Source organism: Schistocerca gregaria, chromosome 5, assembly GCF_023897955.1.
Source record: "Schistocerca gregaria isolate iqSchGreg1 chromosome 5, iqSchGreg1.2, whole genome shotgun sequence".
Classification (NCBI taxonomy): Eukaryota; Metazoa; Arthropoda; class Insecta; order Orthoptera; family Acrididae; genus Schistocerca; species Schistocerca gregaria.
In genome coordinates this window covers 330158104-330173309 of record NC_064924.1, presented here as the reverse complement: position 1 = coordinate 330173309, position 15206 = coordinate 330158104, and the positions used below count along the sequence as shown (strand labels likewise).

At 36.5% G+C, this 15206-nt stretch overlaps 1 protein-coding gene across 3 annotated transcripts in view; it reads right to left on the bottom strand.

The window, feature by feature from the left end:
* LOC126273465 (E3 SUMO-protein ligase PIAS3) overlaps window positions 1-10365 on the bottom strand; it is a 231086-nt gene extending 220721 nt beyond the window's left edge. Inside the window, exon 1 of one of the 3 annotated variants that reach the window (XM_049977025.1) lies at window positions 9950-10365. In XM_049977025.1, the coding sequence (XP_049832982.1) occupies window positions 9950-9979 (30 nt within the window). In that variant the 5' untranslated portion in view covers window positions 9980-10365. Of the gene's footprint in view, window positions 1-9569; window positions 9848-9949 lie in introns of those variants that run through there. The other 2 variants (XM_049977027.1, XM_049977026.1) reach the window with 2 other exon arrangements.
* Window positions 10366-15206: the final 4841 nt, after the last annotated feature.

The following is a 15206-nucleotide window of genomic DNA, read 5'->3' as shown; positions in this document are numbered from 1 at the left end:
ATTATTACATTTAGTTCCACCAGACATAAATAGCCCCAAACTTTGCGAAACATAAAGGAAACATTTGTCAGTGTTTTGGCTGCATATAAGGCAGCTAGCTTATGGTATCTAACTAGAGAAAAAACACACTGACAAATCAATAACTGGTTGTTATTTCTGGATCTAGAAAGTGGATTTTCTAAATTTTCAAAACCAAACTTTGAAGGCAAATTTGGCTGGTTATTTTCAAATATAAGGTATTTAGCATAATACACAATGTTGCTGAGGATACTTTCCTAAAAACAACCATGTCAATTGCAATGTTTTAACTTAACCCGATGCATAAATATTCAATTTAACACTAATGTCTCCAAATCCAATAACCATCAAGCCCTTATCAATAACGGTGAAAGAAATTTTTTTAAAACTGTTTCGCACTTTTCAATTATAGTGTAATCACATATAAAAAAATCAAAATATTTACAAAAGGTCAAGAAACACTCATTGTATCACTTCATATGCATTGACCCTATAGTATTAAAAATAAAAAGAAATATACAACTATAAGTGGCCCAGTTCTTCAGATGTGAGCAACTGTACAAAGACAGACACAGTCTCCATCATTACCGAAGACACAGAAATACAAATAAAAAAAACTACTCCAACTGGGGGCACAGTCCATATCAATTCAGGCAGGCTAAGAAAAAGTCTTACCTTCACAGTCTCAGATGTTATTGAATTTAGCATGTGTTAAAATGAAGGAATAAGTAAGGAACATGCAGTTTTTTAAAATTTTGTTGTTTTGTTTTGTTTTCTCAAAATAAAATGTATGCTCCCAGATACAGCCTCCGCAGATGAGACTGTGCATACAACTTTGAAGAGGCAAATTTTGGAAAAAATTATAAAATGCCGTATCTCTGGAGCAGTTCTAGATATTTTGTTGATTTTTTATTTGAAAGATAAGTTAATTGCTTTATGATTACCAAGAAATCTTCCTTTTGGACTTACAAGTCAAATTCTTTTACTGTAGCATTCAGAACATTTTTAAATAATGTATGGAAACAATTTTTTTTTAATAATGCCAATCTATAAAATTTTGAATTTTTTTCTGTTGATTAGTACCATATAGTTCTACATTCCCTGAGAAAGAGAGCTTCCACTTTTAGTTTGAAGAGGTTTTATAAACAACCGAAATTTTTGAAACTTCCTGGCAGATTAAAACTGTGTGCCTGACCGAGACTCGAACTCGGGACCTTTGCCTTTCGCAGGCAAGTGCTCTACCAACTGAGCTACCGAAGCACGACTCACGCCCGGCACTCACAGCTTTACTTCTGCCAGTACCTCGTCTCCTATCTTCCAAATATCAGCGCACACTCCGCTGCAGAGTGAAAATCTCATTCTGGAAACATACCCCAGGCTGTGGCTAAGCCATGTCTCCCCAATATCCTTTCTTTCAGGAGTGCTACTTCTGCATGGTTCACAGGAGAGCTTCTGTAAAGTTTGGAAGGTAGGAGACGAGGTACTGGCAGAAGTAAAGCTGTGAGTGCCGGGTGTGAGTCGTGCTTCGGTAGCTCAGTTGGTAGAGCACTTGCCCGCGAAAGGCAGAGGTCCCGAGTTCGAGTCTCGGTCGGGCACACAGTTTTAATCTGCCAGGAAGTTTCATATCAGCGCACACTCCGCTGCAGAGTGAAAATCTCATTCTGGGAACCGAAATTTTTGCCATACATAAAACCTGTTTTATTACCACTTTATCACGTAACAGGCTCATAAAAAGTCAAAACCTATCCTTATTTAATATAATTTTAATTTTGGAAAAAAAAAAAAACAAGTAACCTATCAGATTCATTTTTCAAGCATTTTAAATGTTCCAAAATGTATGTGAAAGGTCCAAAGACTTTAAGGTTTCAATTTATACAACTTCTGTGCAATCTGTTTTGTACTGAAATTGGCCAGTCAATGAACTAAAAATGTGTTCCACTGCTGAGTTATGCCTTCCTGCTGAACCAATAGGAACTGGAGCGCTTACAGACTTCAAAACATTGTGAATGGGAAATGAGCACTGATGGCGTTGTTGCTGGCCTTCAGCTGGAAACCTATATCCAGCAGCTTGTCCATCTCTGCAATCAGCCAGTCATAGTCATACACACGCCACAAATATCCCCCTTCTCAGGTTGTGAATCCTTCCGTTTCTGAGATGTTGGCCAAATGAATGAAATTTCTTCTTTCTTACTCTTTAAAGTGCTTGCAATACAATTTCGCCCATCACTTTGAGTCCAAAAATGTGTCTTCTAAATTCCTTTTTCAGGAGTAGTTTGTTTGGACCATTCTTCTTTTTGCTGCTCACGGAATTATCAGATTTCCTCTTTGGACAAAAGAACAAGGGCTGTGGATGTGTAAGATTTCACAACTCTTGTAAAATTCTCAGCATTCTGAATCAAGGCTGTATTTGGTCTGGAATAATTACGTTTTGTAGCATGGTACTTCAGCAGGCCTCATACACACTCACAAGGCCCCTTCCCGTGACCAGTAGCCCTGTACCCCCCAGACAGTTGGAACAAGCAACTTACTCAATTCAAACAGGTGGTAACAGGTTTTAAAATGTCTAGGAGCACCATCAGAAATGATGATCTTCTCTGCCCCTGTTTGCAGTTGAATAATTTTGGGCATTGCTAGCAAAGCATGTGCTGAGTCACATCCTGTGTCCTCGCTTATAACAGCGACACTTGTGGTCTTGTTTTGTAAATATGTCAATCTCGTAAAAAATTGAAACCTGATCATTACTCCAATGATACCCTTGTACTTCTCATGGGAGAATTACAGACCAGTTCTCAGCAAAAGTGAAGCACTAAACATAGTTCTTCAGCCTGTACACTCCCTTTCATGTCTGCAATGTGTTGCTGCAATTTCTTCGGATGCTGGTGTGTTACTGCTTTCATTAACCATTTACCAAGTTCATCAATGCAACCTTCAAAGCCGACAGTTTTCTTAATTTGTTTATTTTCCTTCCATGTTACACATGTAATTTCTGCAGAGTTATCTGCTAGATATTCCATGCCAATTGTCTGTCAAGACAGTCCTCTCTTTCCAGTGTAGTCACCACATTCTTGAAACAAACAAGTCTCTCACTTTACGTCGCAGACTACAAATGATTTCACACACCCAACCAAGATGTCACATGATCCAATAAGTTCTTCAAAGTTACCACACTAAGTTCAAAATTCGCGCACTACACACAGACAGACATCTCAAGGTGGGTGTGGAACTATTCACTTGGGTCATAGTACATAAAACTTTGATCTTTCAATATGTGAAGCGGTATAGTTGCTCTTATAAATTGAAAAGTTTCTTTAATACTGCGAGTCATGTATCTCTTCACTTTCACAACTTTTTGACCTTCAACTGTTTCAGTTATAGTGTGTCTATTTGTTGGCACTCTGGTGAAAACAGTCCCATTTATCTTCCAGATAAAATGAATGCACTATTTGAACTTGAGCTGCTTCTACAGGATGATCATAATAGGAATCTGGTCTCCCAAAGACTCCATTTACAGACCTCACATTTCTTGATTTGTCTACCATGTACTTTGATACTGATGGAACGGGGTTCAAAATTTTTTTTTTTTTTTTTTTAATGTCTCTGGAATAATAGGTAGAACTTGCACCTTATCACTGTAGGATGCACAATATTCAACAGCTGAATTGATATTTGTGAAAAATTCCTGGCAAGAGGTGCAAGAGTGCACTGGTTCATTTTCTTCTGAAGATGGAATTTCTACTTTGAAGAGTGTAGTCAGTTTTGTTGGTATTCACAGCCACAGTTTAGTAATCTCCCTGCACTTTTGTTGATGCATGGAGCTTATGACTCATCTTCACTGACCACAGTTTCTTAACAGAACTAAAACCTGCCTCTGTAATTGTCTGATTCAGGATATTTAATTCTTCCTCTATTGATACAAAATCTGCATCATCTGCACCATGGGAAGGCTTCACCTTGTTCCGATACTATCATTGTTGTTATACTGTCAAAACATTTAGAACACAAAAAGTCGTCACTGAATACATCTTCACTTTGAAACAGTCTTCACATGATAACACTTATTCCCAACCTGAACAAAGTCTCTTTTTCTTGTTTGTCTCAACATATCACTCTTTCATGGATATGCGAATAGTCAGCACACTTCACTCTCCTGTGGCCCCAGTCAGAAGACATTTCAAACAGACCTTTTCACAAAAGACACTGCGCCTGTGTCAACAGGCAAATTACTCATGAAAGCACAGAACTCACTGCACGTCTCAGATTTCTTAGAAGCCTCTTCAGCAAACAAATTAGCACTGAACAACTACAATACAGACACCTGTAATAAACATCCACAGCAAAGAAACTGACAAGAATCTGTAACAAGAAATATCTGCAACAATGAAAATAGTAAGAAACAACGCCAGTGAAACCATACGTTACCCAATTTTTAAAAACATTTAGAACTAAAACCTGTCCGACTTAAAGGTAGGAGCTCTCCTTTACAGAGAATATAGTACTACATTTCTGAAAATAATCTGTAAATTATTAAAAAAATAAAAAAGGTAACAGTAAAAGAACTTTGACAGGTATATCCAAACAGAGGATACCATTGTAATCATAATGCAATTATCTTTCAAATTAAAAAGCCTCTCACAAAATATCTGCAACTCCTACAGAGATACAGCATTTTAAATTTTTTTTCCAAAATGATGTTCGTAGTGTCATCTTCGGAGGGCTGTATTTTGGGTCAGGAATTTTTTTGGAGAAAACTTTTAACATATGCTAAATTCAATAACATTCAAAACTATGGAGATAACTGCCCTGCCTGACATGATACTGATTATCCCTGGGGATCAAATTTATGTATCTTTCAGCTGACAAAACATACCCATGCTAACATGTGAAATGTCCTTTAGTTACGGATACAATATATTTTGGAAATGCTTGTGTATGTACATTGAAGCACATATAAAGCCACCTCCATGTAATATACACTTTAACAGAAGAGTAATACTTACACATCAGGACAAATGCACATATAAATAGTTTAAGTTTGAAGAGACGAAATGCACACTGTGTTGCTACTGTTGTTTAAAATTTGTGACATTTTCTTTCTCAAAGTGAAATTTCAAGTTCATATACATATCAGATCACATGATCTGCAAAACAGTAAGAGTCCACAGCTCAGTCTCTTCAATTCTAATACACACCATGTTTCCTCAAGTTTAATTTCCGATAAAATTTCATTCAGTGTAAAAAATATGGGGTTGTACCATGGTTACCAGATCACAGAAAGCGCAAGGTCTTTCTCCTGTCTCCCCAAATCCCCCTCGAAGGCCAGATACTGAAAAAATAAGTCAGCAACATTACTTCCTCAGCCATGACGACTCAACTTTTATCCAGATAACAGTTTGTAGGTGTGTCTAAATTCCAGATTTTAATCACCGGTTGTGTTAAAAATGCTGTGAAATATGTTTTTCAGAGACAAATAAAGTTTCGTTTGTTCCTAAAAAAGCTGACAGCATGCTTTCAGAGACAGATTGCCATCCTTCTGCTAAAAACAGTGCACAATATGTTGATCACTGTATCAATGTTTGTTGTGTACTTCCTGTATAGCAGGAGAGAGAGAGAGAGAGAGAGAGAGAGAGAGAGAGAACTTGCTGATGAATTTATTGCAAGTGAACCATCTTTACACATGGGTACCACTGTTGTTGCACATTCTGCTGCCAAAGTAGTGTGCTCTCTACATTGTACACTTAGAAATCATAAGATACATTATTCCAATAAAATATTTGAAACAGATCACCTGCTATTTTTTAAGCACAGATTGGACCAAAAAATGAAATATATGCACCTAAGTATCATATGCCAGATATAGTCTGCATACTCACACCACAACAATGACTTTTCCTTAAATAAATAAAAATGAAGTCATACAAGTGCAGAAAGAATAGACAATATAAATCTGACAACTCCTCCAATTCCACGGAAGAATTTCTATTATTGTAATGTGTAAAAGATGGTGGGTAGGAATGATAGCTCACACTTGTAAATTTTTTTCTTTTTGTAAAAAAGTGGAACTTTCTGCTACTGCTAACTGGTTAACAGTGGTACAAAGCAACAATGCTGCACAAGTACAGAAGCAATGAATCCTTTAGGTACACTGTTAAGAAGTTAGAACCGCCATAATTTCTGCCTGGCGGAGAACAGGACAGATTGATAATAGAAAATCTGGCAGCCAATTGTGCAGTACAAAGCTTTGTTTCATGATGTAGCTATGCTGTGTGACATTTGGAAATTGTGTTATGTTGTCTGGGGAGCTATAAGTGTGTGATGCGAGTGATGTTAGTGATGCATTAGACTTAGTGCTTATGTCACTTTGGATTTTTTTCCCCTTCTTGTTAGTGTGTTATTGGATACTCATTTGATTTCCATTTTGGAATTATTAGTTTTCTGTATTGTTAATGTTTGAAAACAATCTCTTTTAGTTTGTTGCTAGATATGGATACTAATATGAAATTTATGAGTTATTCTTTAGCTGACACTGTGGGTGGCAGCATACCTATTACAACTAAATTTCTGCACTTATAAAGCCTTTGTGGTAAATACTTAAAAAGTCTTAACAGAGCAATGAATTAATAAAACTGACCAAAGTTGTTGTGCCCACTTATAAATGTTATTTTTGTTTTATTATATATTTATTTGGGTACTGTGTTAGGGACAGGTAATAGCTGGGGGCGGGGGCTTTCAATTAGAAATAAATGAGTTTCATTAGTGGCATTTTTTAGGGCACACAATTGTCTTTTTGAAATGTAAGGCTTTGAAATGGTTTCTTATAATTTTTTGGAGTGGTTATTTGTTGAAGTTCAGAATTATCACTTTATTTTGGTGAATATCATTGCTTTTGTTGTTATTTTAGTTCAGTTAGGTTTTAGATATTAGCTAGATCTTCAAGTTGTGTTCACAAACACACACTTTTTTTTTTTTTTTTTTTTTCTCGAGCTATACAGATCAATAGAAATTTTGCTACCTGTCAGCTTTTTGCATAGGTGATTGTTTTGCTATACGCTTACTACAAGGAATGTCATTTTGTTCACTTGCCCCCGACCAAAAACACCTAATTCCGAGAAGCTGTCCCATTAGAACAATATCTTTTGTTGAATTACCTGCACATAAATGGTACGATACTGTTTTCCTTCGTGTTTTTATGGTTTGGTGTAATGGTTATTATGCTGTGCAAGTGCAAATTGGTGGTGTCCATTGTTGATGTCAGGGGTCAAGGCTGACAGCTGGTATCGCATCAGTATTCCCTATTCATATGAGGAAACTACTACACAGCATCTACAATTCCAAAAGCTTCTGTTACAATAACAATGGAACAGTGAGAATACCCATGTCTGCAAAGTTTAAACTCCTTATGTATTTTTGATGAATGCAAACTTACACAAATTTTACACCAGGCCTAATGATGTACAATGATCATTTCGCATTACTCATTTGGGCCATACAACTAAATAGAAACAAATCTCAAGTTTTATTAAACTTTAAATTCTCTGTGCCATTATCTTGCCTACTGGCTGCAACTTAAATTGGCTGGTTGGTGGGAAAAATGTTGCGTTTTATTTAAAATCTTTTAGCACAGGAATTGAGTATACAAACATACCAAAAGTTTCAAAGTGCAATGAATAAGATTCAGATCTGTGTGGTTTACTTTGAAATAATCTCCGAACTGTCCTATATCAGAGTTCTTTTATAGCTATTTTCTGTAAGCAGAATTCTCTGAATTAAATGCCTTGCAAAATGAGGTATTTACTTACTAGCTAAGTGTCTACGTGAAAAAGAAGCTTTGCATATGTTTTGAATCTTTCCATTTTGAAAACAAATCTGAAGTACAGGATTTGTTTCTTTCACACTTTAAGACTCTGCACATTATTTTGAAATGTGCTTCTCTTGGTCCAGTATATTTCTCGTTGTGAGCTTACCGGTTCAAGTTGATTTTTGTGCTGATGACCTCTTATCACGCTACCAAACGAAATAACAGCAGCAGCATGTGAGTGTGTATAACAAACTGTCTACAGATTACATTCAGTCAAGGTAAAAAAAAAGTTGCAATTTGTACATTTTGACACATTCTCACTACTAACAGGAATCAAGCAGCCCTGCATAATATACTGCTTACACTAAAATGAACCTTAAGATCACACACAGGAATATTCACCAACCTTCAGAGAAAATTGTGTTTAAAAGCAGATATTTAGCGAAACAAACAAACACCATGCCTAGTTAAGCACTCTAATATATCAAACCAACAATTGGATTAATGAAAGCTTCGCATTTATGAGGATTGTAGGTTAAACTGAAGGTAATTAAATTTTGCCACAAATACGGTAAAAGCTTTGCAGGAGTAGCTTTTTCTGCCTATTGGTCGAATTCTTGATAAGATGAAAAGCAGCACCTAACACAATTATTAACATTTTTTAAGCATAAGCTTAGTACAAACAAATGGAATAATAATAAAGCAACCAACAAATCAAAAGATTTGTTCACACATCACAACCCCTCTTGCCATTCTCTCAGCTGAGAAATAGTCCAGCCAGTCATAACTAGAGCTACAGTTAAATATGGAAGCCAAAATATGGTATTATTCACATACATAAAACAATGCCAGAGTTGAATGACCATTGACATGGCAGGATCAACGTCAGTTAAAAAAAAAGTCAACTAGCTCTTATCTGTGGCATCAAAGCCATGTGTACACATCAGTCTCTGCACACACATTAACAATAATAACAGAAGAACATGTACTCATTTACCATATAATTAAGGTGTTAAGCAATTGACAGGTTCCAGCCATCGGCATCCCTTTTCTCCATCCCTGGCATGCACAAATTTGATAGTTTGTTCCCTTTGAAGAAACTCTGAAACTATTTTTATCATTGTTGTGACCACTTAACACCCAAACAATGTGGTGAGTGGTTATTCATACCATTATTCTTTCAGGGAAATATGTATAGTATTACATTACACAGTAAGTTGCACCAAAGATTGTTTTAAATTCAATTTCCTGACTAGTTCTACAGCTCCATAGCTATTTACCATCCTGGTTATGTACACAAATCCGTGTGAGACTGAACATATTATTTCTGCAGCACAGAAAAAGAACAGTTGTGGCCTTAAGAGCATGAACCTCGATCGGTTACAACAACTGAAATCTACATAATGACCACTGTGGATTTAACTCGTTTCTTTAAAAATTGGTATCCACTATTTCATATTATCTTTAAGACTTTATTTTCTAACACATATTGACAAAAGGCAATACAAGCAGCTACTTGACAATCGCAGCAATAATGATAATTCATCCTATCCTACGGACACGTTTTAAACACTACAGATCTGTTGCTTATGAGCTCCACTGTACATCATATTAAATATTCTAAGGGAAACTAACAGTGTAAACTGCAGTAATGGATTTTCAAAGTATTACGAAGAGAATCATAACTACTATCATATCTGATGCAGAAGGAATGACGATAATTACTGTAATATAATTCATAAATACAATACTAAACATTTCAGATGGACCAGCAAACACTTTCAGCAATGCCTCAAAAGCGTTCGTGCGACAACGTTGTCACAACATTTAACGAATTTCATGTTGTTCTGCCGCGACGGTCAGCCAATCACACACAAAAACAATTGCACAGAAAAAGAAAAAAAAGACAACGAAACATGAAAAGAAAATTTGAAATTAAAACATAAATATAAGAAACATGACATTTCAAATTCAAATGTTCAAAATCGTTGTATGCGCCATCGCTACTTCACGAGTGACAATGGACAGTCGATACCATCTTCGCTGGACGATTCAGATCACCAGTCAAAATACACCTGACAAATTCCAAAAACAAAGCACTTCAATATTTATTACGTGGGAGAGGGAAAAACTTACCTTCAGGGCTTCCTGCTCCACTATCGCCATCTTACGCGATGACTTCTTCGTTGAGTTAGCCGTGGTAATAGATACTTAGGTAACAAATGGCTTCAACAAATATTTTCTCGTAGCCCAGACCAATACAATCTATGGGCTGGGAAAACGTACGGAAAGCTTTCACTCGGAGTTTCAATATTCTTTAACAAATATGAAAAAAACTGATAATGAGAGACAACACTTTCACCGTTTCCAACACAGGTTCAGAAAAGGTACGTCAAACATATTCAATGTATGGAATGAAAATTATCACAATCACATCAATTGATACTTGGATACGTTATTTCAAACAAACATCCTATCCTTCCCAATTTCCTTCCCACGCATTCCCAAAAAACCAAAGATACATTCCACAAATAATATCTTTGGTCAGGATTAGAGTAAATAATATCTTTGGTTTGCGGTAAAAGTGTAGAAATTCGGCATAATCTTTTGTCATCCTACAATGCTGATCCATTTCTCTTCAACGACTTGTTACAAGAAATCTATCCTCAAGACAAGACACATTTTTTAACCAACCGCACAACCAACTCACCTAGGCTCATTAACATGGTTTGCATTGAGGTGCAATGTTGACATCGGGTAAAACTAATCCGTACAAGACCTCAATAAAACGAACGCAGCATCAAAACATTCCAAAATGCATTACAAATGGCAGTCTTCACGCAAACCATCAATGGTTGGCACATCGATCGATGTCAAGTTTTTTTTTTTTTTTTCGTGCTCATTGGCTCATTTCAGCTGCAGCTCTCCATGGTGTGGAACATCTCAGTGGCTTTCCAAATACAGTCATGCAAACATGGCTACATGCTGGTCATTTACGTCACTCGATTTTTTGTCTTAACATAAAATAAAGTTCGATAAATGTAAAGTTCAGTTCAAACTGTCGATCGTGTCATGTCGCAGAACCGGTATGTCATAGTGCATACACATCGTCCGTCACATCACGTCAGTTCATTAAGCCCATTGTCGAACAGTGAAAGTGTGATTATCAGTTACCTTTCACAGTACAAGAAGTCGGAGTATTGTACCGAAATTGAAGAAGTATCAACGAAAATGTTTGTTAATGGCCTAAGCAAACTTCGTAAGGTATATCCTTGAAAATTTTGTGTGCAATGTGCTGAGAAGTGAAATAACATTTCAAAACAAAAACACTTATTTGCTAGGGAAAATATACCAACACATCAAACAATATTTACAAAGAAATGAATAAACAGAGCCTGTTTACCTTCTGCATGGTGTTTTTCTCACATAACTAATAACGTCGTAAGTAACAGTATTTTTTCCTTCATTAGAGCTGATTTTTCACTCAAAACATTATCTAATGAAAACTGCTCTATCAACATATGTTGTTACTTGTACTGTATACAGTCTGGGCATCAGTACTCTTCTGTTATTGTAAAACACACATAATTTTTCGCTTTCAGATATCTGACCACACTTGTGGGAGAAAGCTCACTGGGAAAAACATACAAGTAGCGACAGGATATTCACTATTTGTCACGAAAAGAAGGAGTAATGATAATAACAAAATGAATATCAAAATGAACCAAAAGCACGAAATCAACTACTGTAGCATCAGTGAGTGCAGTGAAAATAGGTTAATTACGAAATTAGCAGACGACGCCGCTCTCAAAACTTCTTTCCGAAAAAGTCCATCATCTTATATACAGTAGTTAAATTTAATACTAATCCTCTCAGTAAAAAGTGAATTAACTGTTTCCCTTAAAAACAAAAAATCAACAGTACCCAAAATTGGCACCACCACTGCATTCTTTTTCAAAATCTGTTTTCATCATTAAGCGAGTTGCTGTTACAGATATTGCTGATTCAAAAATCCACAAATAAATTTCTCTAAGAATTTTTCCTTTAGCAATTTTTTACAGTTACTAATTAAGCTCCATAACTTCATGTAAAATGAACTATTATACCTCAAGAAAAACACAACATCAATAAATATACTGATAATTATTCCTGCCACCATCTATGGCTCTGAAAAACATCACTATATGTTACACAAATGATACAAAATCATTGAACATACTGAACACCATTCAGACCACCTTTTGCAGTTCTGCAACAACTCCTGCATACATTATATAAAAGGAAAAAGCAATTTTGTAAAATTACTGAAAATTACTCATGCCCACTTTAGTAGTTCTGAAAGAACATATCACCCACATATTGTACATAGATAATGCCACACTAACGAACAGTCCTTATACAATTACTGAAAATTATTCTCGCCAGCTTCTGTGGCTTTATCAAAGTCCTCACATTAGACACGTATTACGTGAAGAATGTATTATTATTGGCAAAGCATACCAAAAGTTCATGTAGAAAATTTGAACGTAACTCATTCCACCTCTGTGGCTCTGTATATTTCGTATACAATATTCCAGAAAAATACAAAAATTCCTTATATTAACGTACTGAAACCTCTAGCCAATTACTGAGGATCTTCATTACAAGTTACTGAAACTAACTCCAGCCAACTTCTGTGGCTCTCAAAACACCTCTAACACCAGTCAGTTACTATGGTATATGTATGGTACATACAAAAAAGGTTCTTATAGATAAACATTAAGCACAACTCATGCGAACTTTTGTGGCTCTCAAGCCCATGTGGTACACTTCATTCAAGAAAACATACACTACTGACAATATTAAATACACTCAAGTCCACCTCTCTGTGGGTTTCAAGTAATCTCATTTATATATGTGTTAGGTTTGGTCAGTCTCTTAGTTCACTATGTAACAAATGTGTCAATGTAAGTTTGTGCTGTTTGGCTGAAAAACCTCTCTGCTGATCATCTACACTAAGGATCAATACTCAACGAGTCTGTAACGAGATAGTATCGTTATGAGTCCATACAAGGGCCTGCAGAAGAATGATCATCAGCATCTAAGGATGCTGTCAATGGTGAAACCAAAAACAGTGCTGGAAATTGGTGGTGCTTCTTCCTCATGCCAGGGAAAAAAAGGAGGGAAGCATTTTTGCCGCAGTGTTCACATTACTCAAAGGCCCGTAACCCATTGGTAGTGCTGATGGTCAATACAAGGAATTGCAATGAGTAGATAGAAAAGTGTTCCTTTCCCACTCCCAAAGGGAGGGGGATGGGGGAAGCTAGGACACATAGATTAAAGAGACAGATAGACGGCCAGTTTATGAAAACGAAAATTGAAGAAATAAGCCAATCAGCTGGGCACTTTGTGGGCCCTAACCGCAACATACAAGACACACACCCTGGAGGAACAAGGCGGAATGGAGAATAGGGTAGTAATCCAGTGTAGTTACTATGGTTTTAGATTTCTTTCTGAGCATATCTCTTTAAATCAATAAAGTTCATTAATCCAAATAGTTTATGTGACTTCACGTAGACCAGTCTATAGGCATTAGCATGCAGTTTCTCTATAACTCTAAAGGGTCCTACATACTCATCTGTAAATTTCTTAGTTTAAGCTGCAAGTTTCTTAGATTTTTCCTTAGGCTTTACTAGCACTAGATCAACAGTCTGAAAGCTCGTTGGAATAGCTTTCACATCATGTCTCCTTTTTCTTTCCAACGACTTTTTTCTAAAATTGACACGAGCTGCCTTCTCCTTTTCTTCCATATCCAATTCTGTAATTTCAGGGAATTCTACTAAATCAGATAGGATGTTGTTAGGTCTAATCCCTCCCATTAATTCTACTGGAGCAAAATTTGTGGCATTCTGTTTTAAATCATTAATTGCTTCCTTAATGTACCCCAAGTAATTAGCCCATGCCTAGTACTTCTTACGACAGTATGTCCTAAAGAGATGGTTAAGTTCTTTGATGATTCTTTCACAAATGGTTCCCTGTGGAAAATGGGCCGAAATTTTGATGTGCTCTATGTTTTTCTCACTTAAGCATGCAATGCTTAGATACAAACTGTGGTCCATTATCTGACAAAATAGCTTTTGGCACACCAATGTTGACAAAATAGTTTTTCTCTAATTTACATAAATTACTTTAGAGTTAGCCTTCTTAAACTGATAAAATTTCACACATTTGGTAAATCCATCTACCGTTATGAAAACATACTCACAACCTCCTCATGAAACTGGTAGTGGGCCAAAAATATCTATTGCTACTAAATCTATTTTGCTTTGGGGTTCCATACAGTACGTCTGCCCCTGAATAATTCTGTTACTAGCTTGTACCTTTTGGCACCTGTCACAGTATTCCACCCTCTTCTGCGCTCTGCACCACATGTTGTCAAATATTACAACTTCACATAGCTTGGCAATGAATTTACGTGCTCCATAATGCCTATATTTATTATTTACAAAATCAATTAACAGATCCACATCTTGTTCAGGTAAGCAAATACGCCAATCCTCTCTAGCGTTCTTTCTCCTCCTAAAAAGAGGAGAAAGATTACAAAATTGACATGAACGACAATCGAACGAAAAGGGCAGTTGAAGCTTAAGACTGACTGACGACAACACCTCCAAGATTGGATATGGTCCTTTCCAAAACTTCTTAAGCTTTTTGACTTGACTCTTCTTTAACACCATGTTGCTCAGATACACAAGATCTCCAGCTCAATACTGTGGCATTGCTGCTTGGCGGTCGTGTTGTCTTGCTTGCTGGAGAAAGGATTGATGATGCTGCTGTTTCGCTCCCCTCCATGATTCCTGTAGCTTGCATGCTAGAGCCCTTACACGTTCATTGCTGATTCCGGCAGTCAATCGTGCAAAGTCCAAGGGTGAATGCATTCTTCTTCTGTAACCGATCTCATATGGTCTTAGGCCAGTTGAGTTGCGCATTTTGGCATTGTAACAACTTACCAAGTACAGTAAACAGACATCCCAATTGTCGTGTTTTCTGCTCACATAATGGCTAACCATTTTAATAATTGTTCTGTGGACTCGGTCGACTCTTCCATTTCTTTCAGGTGTAGTCCTTAACTGAGTTATTTACTTGAGCTTACAAGTCTGTTTAAGTAATTCACTCATAAAATTCGTTTCTTGATCACTAATTCTACTTATTGGTGATCCAAACTTAAGAATCCATTCTTTTACAAAATCTTTATCTATAGTCTCAGCACTCTGATCGGGTGTTGGTATCATGAGAAGGTATCTAGAGAAATGATCTAACATTGTCAATATGTATTTGTTTCCATCTTTAGTCTTAGGCAACAGTCCTACAACATCTAGTCCTACTCGTTCAAATGGTTCACTTGGTTCAGGCA